This window comes from Myripristis murdjan, chromosome 12 (genome assembly GCF_902150065.1).
Source record: "Myripristis murdjan chromosome 12, fMyrMur1.1, whole genome shotgun sequence".
Taxonomy (NCBI): Eukaryota; Metazoa; Chordata; class Actinopteri; order Holocentriformes; family Holocentridae; genus Myripristis; species Myripristis murdjan.
Window position 1 is genome coordinate 19703299 of NC_043991.1, and position 10006 is coordinate 19713304.

The window sequence follows — 10006 nt, forward strand, 5'->3', positions numbered from 1 at the left end:
GCCTTGAAGAGCCTTGATATCATAAAATGGTTTGAAACGACTTTTTCAGCACTTCATTTTAACTAATCACCAATATACACAGAGGGTCGGATACTGTGTTCACATTCTCATTAGATTCACAGCATAATTCAGACACTCCCACTTCCAGGTTTGTGAAAAAGTAGCATTGCACTCATGGGCTTTGTAACTCGGATGCAGAGCGGTTGTAATCATTAGGTTAATAAGCAAAGGTAAATTGTTTTGCCTTTTTTCCTATGTTTTTGAGGGAAATGAGAGAATTTGCTCAGGTTTCAAAGAAAGAAGAACATGTTAAAGTCAAACATTTTCTGCATTCTAATAATTTTTAGTGAAATTAAATTATTCCACATTTTGCTGAGGACCCCGTGCATCTCTGAGAATCCCCAGAGCCCACTTTGAAACCTGATCGAGGCGTTAATGTTAATTATCTCTAGTTGATTAGAGCTGAAGTTGGCTGGAGCTACATGTTGCTGTATAAATCCAACTTGTATTCTGAAGGAGCTGCACTGTGGTTGTAATGTATCCTTCATGTTTATGAGGAGACATAGCTTTAAGAACTGGTGTTATGGGAAATGTAATAGTGTTAAGATTAGTGCCTTAGTGACGCCCATAATTTGCTACATTAAAGTTATAGCAGGAAGAGCAATTATTTTAATTTACTTGTCTGAAAGTGATGAATCAGTTCTTTTAATTTATTTGATTCTTTGGTTCATCTACTTCTGTGTCTACTCAAATGCAATGTGCCCCTTTAAACAATATTTTTTGCAGATGTGTGGGTAAGAGGTTTAATGTTAATCAAATTCTGTGCCACAATTAACTTAATACACACAGTAGGCTGTTTCAGTTTCAGTGATAGTGTGAACAAAGAATAATTGTTAAAAGTTAATAAGTGGGAATTACATTAAAAGAAGATAGATGCATTGACTTTCTATGTATTTTAATTGACATTTGTTTATTTTTGGTATGTCAAAGAATAATAAATTGTCTAATAAAAAGAAAGGGCTATTTTAGGAAATAAAATAAATGAGCAGTGTTTTTGTTTCCTCTTGGTTTGCTGCAGGGAAGAGTGAGGATGAGGACATGGATGTGAAGCCAGCGAGGTGCTCTGGAGCTCAGGGGAAGGGGAACAACGACGGGAAAGATCCTCGGCGTGCCAAGCGGCCACGCACCATCCTCACCACCCAGCAGAGGAGAGCCTTCAAGGCCTCCTTTGAGGTCTCCTCCAAACCGTGCAGAAAGGTGAGATAATTACAGGCGACAACATGCTGGGCAGTCACATTTTTTGTATTGCAACAGTTTCTAGTGACCTAATTTATTGTGGAGTCAAACTATCTCTCATTTTGCTCCTTTGAATGCCCCATAAGGATCTGCCATAAATATCAAAGGCAGTAAAGAAATCTATTGGGTGAAGTCTTAATGTATTTTGAGTGACTCTACACAATATCTTGGAGACAAGTTATCCTGGGCACCAGTGATCTCTGTGAATTTCACTATCCTCTACGTGTTTGTGAGGTTATTCCTGCAAGACTGTACATGCTGTCCTGTATAATAGGCCTGTGTGAACTGGGCTGAAGAGTGTGAATGTGCTGTGATTTCCAGGTGAGAGAAACACTGGCAGCCGAGACCGGTCTCAGCGTACGTGTGGTCCAGGTCTGGTTCCAGAACCAGAGGGCCAAGGTCAGTAAGCCAGTGCAAAACCAGCACATCTCTTATTGAATATATACAGTAAACAAGGAGAAAAGCATGGCTCCCACTGGTCATGGCAATGGTATGACACCTGTATTGTGGTCTTTTGAAATGTTTTAGCCAGCCAAAAGGAAGAGGAAGCAACCGCGATGGAGACTAATATATTAGAGCTTGAATCAACCAACTCAGCCACTTGCCAATTTTTAGGGCTGCTAATTATACCAGTGACTTTGTATGTTTGCATGTAGCATTATATCTACAAAATGTATCTATTTCACTTTTCTACTATTTTTTTCCCAAAGCAAGCAGTCGTATTTTAGAACTCCAGCATAATTTTTCTTACCTTTTATCCAGTCATTGGCTTCCATTCATTCCACTACAACATGAAAATTAACTTACAGAGCATTTTGGCAGTTTGAATATCAGTTATCATCTTGGTATATGATAACATCCTAACAGAACAATGTTTTCACCTTAATGTGCTCCTGGTTCTGTAAGTCAGTAGTAAGACAAGATTGGGAACTGTGATGCTGCTGAAAACAAAGACCAAGTACTTCCCTGAAGCTAAAATTCTGACTATTACTTCATTATCCTTCTCTCCTTTTGTGGGCTGGTAGTATAAAATTATTTCATACTGTATGGCAGTTTTTCTTTTCATTCTGAATATCATTTAGAGAAGGTCAAAATGTCATCTCTTGCATAACGGCTTTATAAATGAATGCTTAGCCAATTGTCACCACTAGAAGAGTATACTGTAGCCGGAAAGCATGCCCTCACCACTCCACTGCAATGAGTGCTCCAACACACACACACACACACACACACACACACACACACACACCAGTAAATACACTTGCCCCTCAGCTTCAGTGTGTTAATTTGTTTACAGATGAAGAAGTTAGCCCGGAGACAACAGCAACAGCAGGAGCAACATAATGCCCAAAGGCTAGGCCAAGGTAAGGATTTGTGTTTTGTGTGTGTGTGTGTGCGTGTGTGTGTGCTTGTATTTGGATGTGAGAGAGACAGAAAAACACAAGCACACACACATACACTTCTGTGAATGACTACATTTATGTTGTTTTTATTTATATTTGTGTTATTTTTATTGATATCATATCAATATCATATCATATCAAGTACTATTGTGATTTGGCTATGGTATTTTTCCCTTAGTGTGGTGGTAATGAGCTGGTCTTGAAAATAGGAGCTTACTGGTTCCTTTTCTTCCTTCCCAAACCTGCATGAAATATTTTTCTCATATGAATAGTGATTTTCCACAATGCTACATGGAGAAAAGAACCCTGTTGTTGAGAATACAGCAAAAACATAACTGTTCAATCATTTGCCATCCATTTATTATAGTAAAGTCAGCTGGATGCCTCTTGTATTACCATAGTGTGAGTGAAGGAGGCTGCTGTGTGTAAATCTGTCTCGGTCATGAGAACAAAAGCTCCCAGGCTGGTGTCTACTTGGGCCTGGCCGCTGCACTCCTGTTTATTCAGCACACAGCTCACAACAACAGTGACTGTGTCCAAAACCATGGCCCTTGTCCAATTAGTCCTCAGCAGGCAATGTTTTTCTATGACCGTATTTCTGAGCAAAGCTGGTTTTGGACAACCTTCCAAGGCAGAGTAATGTAATTTAATGAGGAATCATCAACATACCGCAGCTTATTGATCATCACTGAAACCTGTAATGTGATTAGCCAATTCTGGGAAAATTACTTAAATTGGTGCCCAAGGTTAAACCCAAGTATTTAGTGACTGAACTGACTCTCTCTATAAAAGTAGAAATACTCAAGAATGGTTTATATTTGTATGACTGAACTGACTCTCTCTATAAAAGTAAAAATACTCAAGAATGGTTTATATTTGTATGCAAACTCCTGCACTGTGTTTTCACAGAAGTTAGTCGTTTGATAGTATTAAAATTTGTATATTTATTTTGGTTTGACAGTTGCCATTGACCAGTGGTTACACAGGATTACAGGATTGTGGGATATGTTAACCCACAGAGGATACATCTATGCTGCCTTCAAAAATCAGCCAAATGGAGTTACCTAGGCAGAATTTTTAGAGTTTTGGATATATCCAACACAACCTGAATTAAACAAGACCTTAATAATCATTAAATTGTATGATTATTACGCTGTGTGAAGTAAGCACATACCAACACAAAAAAATCTGTTATATGTATTCTAAAACATCTACTAAAAAAGTTTGTATTTAACATTTTTATATGTTTAAAAGGCAGGATGACACCCCTCCTTGTTATGATGTGGTAAATAATGATGAAAGCCACTCAATTCTCAAAATAACAGAACTTAGAAATGACGCTCTGGAGAACTCTTTTACCTCATCATAACCTGAAATATAAGAGTATTTTGCACCATCATTCATGGTTTTGTGTACATCTCATACAAAACATTTGATTCAAGACAAGCATTTAAAAGTGTTACATTAATTCCTTGGTTTATTAGTCCTGGTGTGAACCTGAGGGGTTTTATCTTTCCTCAGCCTAATCCTTAACATTATCAAACCAACTGAGGTGCTTTAACCCTCTTGGCTCTTCACTGGACAGAGCAAATATGAACACGTGATTGTAAATCAATCTATGACAGTCTGTAAACAGGTACTTTGACAGCATACCATATAGCACAATCATTTCTGATATAAATTAAAGAAGAATAAAAATAAAATAAAAAACACAGAACTTAGATAGGCTATTGAGTCCCTGTCTTATAAAAAAAAAAAAAAAAAAAAAAAAAAACTGCTGAAGTGGGTCTGGCTTGTCTGATGCTGCAGGTTTGGCCTCTCTGCTGAGCAAAGTTTTAACACCGGGATCGGGATTGCACGACCTCGTTGGAGGTCCGTGTTGTCTGATAAACATCGGCTGCTGCTTTGATAGCAGCTGCTGTTGGAGATAGTCCAGTTGGAATCTATTATTTATCAATTTAAAGAGTGATGATTGCTCAAGTTTAAACATCTTGGCGACCTTGCATTATTAAGCTGGCTGGTCTGTAGTCTTGGTTTCGGTGCACTGCCGGCGGGACAGAGGTCATAGGGGCGTTGGGCCTCCATATCAGGCTAATATCGCAGTGGTTATGAGCAACAGTGTATTATGTGTCAGAAGGGAAACATACTAGTTTTTAGGCTTTGTGTGAATCCCACATTTTAAATCTGGAGTGATGTTTCTCCACGCAAATATCAATGTTTCTAAAGGTGGTGCTATAAAGTGCCACCATGGGCTCACAGCGAACATGAACAGACGGCATAGATAAGTGACTCAATGCTCTGGCAAGCACTGGTTCTGTTTGTTCTGGAAGCTCCAGCATGTCAATATTGGCATATCAGCAGGCTTTATTATAGTGGAAACTGCTGTTTACAAAATGAGCCGGGTACAGCTGCAAATGTGGGTTGTTTCAAACTGATGTTAGGATGAGGTGAGAAATAGTGATGCTGTGTGTACATAAAAGTAAAATGGGAAAACCACATATATTTGATTATCACTGAGCACAGTCTTTTCATTTCAGGACTGGGAAAATCAATCAGTTAACTTTTGCGTGTGTGTGTGTGTGTGTGTGTGTGTGTGTGTGTGTGTGTGTGTGTTATTTCACTTCTATCCTTATGAGAACCAGTTTGTTTAGAGTGGGATCAGTATTTCAAGTGAGGTCATTGTGGCTGGTCCTCATTTCTTTAAGGGGGGAAGATTAGCAATTCAGGGTAAATAAAATTAGGTCTACTTTTAGAATAAGGGTTGATCTAATGCTAGTAAGTAAGTGCTTGCTCACTGCTGTTTAGGAGACAAATTAGATTTAACTCTGTAATGCCATGTTGTTAAGCAAGATTCCTCAGTGCTCTGGTACTTTTGCCCCTGGTCAGCATGCAAACATTTCCCCAGGGACTATTTTCTGGGCAGTGAGGACGTTTCACTCCACCCAATTTCAAGTCTTCAACACAACAGTGCTGCTGCTTTTAGGAAAACTAATGTGGATAATTTTGTTACGGTGATGTAATACTGGTGTGAAGAAAGTTTGAAGTAAAAAGTAAGAAGAAAAAATAGGAAAAATGATGTTGGAGTTCTAAAATATGACTGCTTGCTTTGGGAAAATATTAACAGAAACTTGAAGTATATATTTCTTGTAGATATTACGCTAAACATGCAGAATCACTAGTATGCTCCTTTAAATGTGTAAATTAGGCATGTCCTTGGAAGTATGATGAAAAAGCAGGATGCTCTCACTAACTTGATACCCACTAATTCCTGTTGCAGAGGTTATATCAGGTCACATGGAGGGCCTGCTAAGCGTCTACTCAGGGCCTCTACCTCCTCCTCAGCAGCAGCAGCTGGTGGCCATGGAGCTGAACGGCTACAGCACAGACCCCTGCCAGCAGGGCCTCACCCCACCACAGATGCCTGGTGACCACATGAACCCTTACGGTGAGTGTCATACTCGACACAGTATGGACAACGATAGACCTTTTCCACAGCAGCCATTTTGGTTTGAAATAACAGGCAAACTCAGGTGTTACTACTGACATTAATAAAGGTTCTGCTCCATGAAGGTTTAGCAGCATCTTTCCAGCTCTGTTTAGCCTAAATTGAACAGAACCCTAATTAACGTCATATCTATTGGAGCTTTCAAAGTGGAAGTAGAATTTTGTTTTAGGTGGTAATACTCGGGATGCAATTAGAAACAAAACATGCCATATGCTTCCTGCTAGCAGGGACAAGCTCATTTTTATCTTATTACAACCAAGTTATTACGGTGCAATTTTATTTTGTTACTGGGTAATTGTTCTTCCTCATTTGTTGCAGGGAATGCTGCTGTAAGTGCTATCCCCTGATTCAACCAGTTCATGTAGCCTTACACAAGTTGTATTTGACACTTCTTTGCACGGCTTCTCTGCTCTTGATAGGTAACGACTCGATTTTCCACGACATTGACAGCGACACGTCCCTGACAAGTATGAGTGACTGCTTCATGACCACTGCAGATGAGGGATCCTTGCAGGTTCGGGTCGGTAACCCCATTGACCGCCTCTACTCCATGCAGAGCTCCTATTTTGCCTCCTGAAAGCCTGCCACCCCTGTCCACTCCCATTCCATTGTGCCACTTTGGACCAATAACAGCAAGCACACAACTGTACAGCTATGAAACACACAGACTGAAGCTGTGCCCTGCAGGGAAATGATCAGACACCTGGGAAAAGGACTGCCATTCAAGAGCAAATTGCCCAAATTAACCTGACAGACCTCCACTAGCCATGAGAAAGTAGCCTGGTTCTAGACTCATGAATCGCATCTTCACGTTAAAAAATATACAAGCCATTCTTACAGGTCTGCTATTGCCAAATTCAAGTGTTATGTCTTGGTTAAAAACCCAACCGGGCCAATCAGTGCCGTTGTGGGGCAGGATGAACATTGTTCTCATAACCATGCAGTCCTAGACGCTGCTATGAATATTGTTTTAATAAAATTTAAACTAGAAACACTCCAAGCAGAGCAATGTTGTATGCTGAAGGCACTTCTGATGTTCCTCAATGGGCTAACATTAAAAGAGGAAACGAACTCCCTGGAACAGAGCCAGGCTAATTCTAACAAACAGACCCGGGATCCTTTCTAGTGGGCTTGGTTCATGAATTCAACTTTTACCAGGTCCTGTTGGTAGAACACAAAAAAACTCCCTCTTTCAAGTACCTTCAACACACAACATTGCTCCACTTTGACTGTTTTTATAATTACGTTATTTAAAATATCAGTATCAGCAACTGCAACCTTTTCACCCATCTTCTTGAGTTAGCTAGTATTACTTACAATATGCTGTGATCTCTCTGGCTCTGGTATAATGTGATTACGTCCTGCCCTACACCAGCGCTGATTGGCCCCAGAAACTAAGTCCTCTGCTGAATGGTTTGCCCACATGTTTCTCACTGGATTTTTGGAACTATGGAGCTCTTGCATTTGTTATGAGCCCTCTCACCAAAAAAATTACTTGGCATAACGGCATAAAGTGTCAGTAATGACTGGCATTTTTGTAGGAAGCTAAAGTTACTCAGTTATGCTCATTTGCAATAGCGCTGGAAACTGGCTAAAGAGGCTACCATGTCGACTGGAAACTACGTCACAGCAGCTGGACACGCCTTTAGTGACTGATTAGCGGGATTCAAAGCCATCTGCCTACAGAAATTGTCTAATGTGGGCAATTTCAGACTGAATAATGGAGTGGGAAGGGAATGAGCATTCAATCTGAATATCAGGAAAATGAGAAAGGACATACTTGAAACTGAAACTGGGCTCCTCCCCAAGCCTCTCACTGTCTATACGAGTATTGTGAATGTAGGAGCTTTCATGACAATGCCAGTCATATTTTAAAGTTTCTATCATTTCCTAAGTCATAGCAGTAGCACACTGTTTTGTAATGTTTTAATGTAAGGTTTCATTTTCCTGCCTGCTGTAGAAGCCCTTCTTGCCATCTGGTGTGAAAAAGATCTCCCACAGCCTTTAATGTGTGAGTGAGATTATTCATCCCAGTTATTATGGTTCCTTAATTCTTTTGTCAAAACATCCGTTTCATTTGTATTGTCACAAGTGTTTGTCAGAAAATAGTCCCTCTTTAGCATATCACTTTACAAATGTCGCATCACAAAATTTCTTTTAAATTTATGGCAGAGTTGTTAGTGGAGACAGTGCTCAAATTCAAGCCAGGTGTTGAAATGTTGATAAACTTAAAATGATGAAAAATTAAGAAATGTTTAAATATTTAATTACATGGTACACTTATTATTGTTATGATGAAAGGTAATGTATATTTGTGGACACTAGCATCAGGCTGTAGCTCAAAATTAGACTGGAATTCTCTTTTCAGCATTTTCAACAGGACAATGTAATGCTGGAGAGAAAGTTACATGCAGGAACTGAAAGAAATATTTTTTTGGTAATATGAAAACTTGGAAGTGTTCCCAAAGCAGTGTTTATAGAGGACGACAGGCCTCTGCCCTGCGTTCATGCTCTGCTTTCCTCTTAATATATACGCAAAATGATGTGCTGTGTATCAACACCTAGGCTGATATAATTTAATAATTGCTACATTGGTAAATTATCATCGTGGACACTTCATAAGCAGCTTAAATGCAAGATTTTCTGTCATTTAAGCTCATTGGATATAAGTTATCAAAGAAAGTGAAAACAATGTTGATACCTTTTGCTGACTGTATATATTACAGTATACTGTACGTGTAATGTTGTCCAAAAAAACAAAGCAGTTTTGTTGAAATGGACAGCAGTCTATTTATTGATCAGCAAAATGCTGGTATACAATAGATTGAAAAAACTACTATTTAAAAAACAAGGATCCAAATGTAAATATGAAAGCATTCTTATTTACTGATTATATTTTTTGATTCTGATATTTATCATAGTATTTTTTGAGATTGTAATTCAGTAACACTGTGCTATTTATTTGTCCGTTGAGTTCATTGCCGTGTCATCAAGAGTGCATTTTTAATGCTGAATTTCCAAAGATTATTGGTACTTCAATTAAAAATACATTCACTCTGGTCTTCTTGTCATGTCTTCTTGTTTTTTATTCTCTTGGACATAGGCTTCCAGTTTCAGGATTAATCTAAAATAAGATTACATCATGCCAATTGAATTTAAAGCTTGAACTCTGTGGTAAAAGGATCATCATCCACAAGAAGAATGACTCATCGCCCTTCTTAAAGGCACATTCCTTAATTTTGATTATGGAACAACAGTGCACCCATAGCCAAAACTTTCTCCCCAAATTAGGCACTGCAACTCTAAGTGAGGCAGGAAAGAGAAAAGACAATCAACAGGGGCTCTTATTCTGGAGTCCAAAACCAAAACAATGTCTCTGTACTAGTTGGTGCTCTAGACTCAAATCTTTCTTCACATCAGTATTCCCTCACCATAATAAAGCCATCAAACATAATAAAGCCATCGTGAAACAGGCCCTCTGGAAAATAGTCCCTGGGGAAACATTTGCTTTACGCAGCCAATTATCTGCTCTGTGGTTTGTAAATGGTGATGACTTTGTTAGCCACAGAAGCAAAAATTAGTTGATTGTATGTTGTGAAATCTTTAGCACCCCAGCAGATATGCAAAATGGTTTGCTGCAATGTAAAATGTGGGGAAACTAGTAAATGGGCCAAACATTCAAAGTCACTGGTATGAACCTTTAACCCTAAACCTAATACTAACTAACACACACACACATGCACACACACAAATGTACACTGTAAAAGTCAACAATAATTTGCCCAACTGGCTTTGCAAACAC

The 10006-nt window shown here is 39.0% G+C and overlaps 1 protein-coding gene across 5 annotated transcripts in view; it reads left to right on the forward strand.

Annotated features, from left to right (window-relative positions):
* The window catches only part of LOC115368995 (LIM/homeobox protein LMX-1.2-like), a 47015-nt gene extending 40234 nt beyond the window's left edge, over positions 1-6781 (forward strand). For 3 of the 5 annotated variants that reach the window (XM_030065479.1, XM_030065482.1, XM_030065483.1), the window contains exons 4-8: positions 1079-1257; positions 1618-1695; positions 2594-2660; positions 5977-6144; positions 6624-6781. In XM_030065479.1, the coding sequence (XP_029921339.1) occupies positions 1079-1257; positions 1618-1695; positions 2594-2660; positions 5977-6144; positions 6624-6781 (650 nt within the window). Of the gene's footprint in view, positions 1-1078; positions 1258-1617; positions 1696-2593; positions 2671-4183; positions 4204-5976; positions 6145-6623 lie in introns of all 5 variants that reach the window. The other 2 variants (XM_030065481.1, XM_030065480.1) reach the window with 2 other exon arrangements.
* Positions 6782-10006: the final 3225 nt, after the last annotated feature.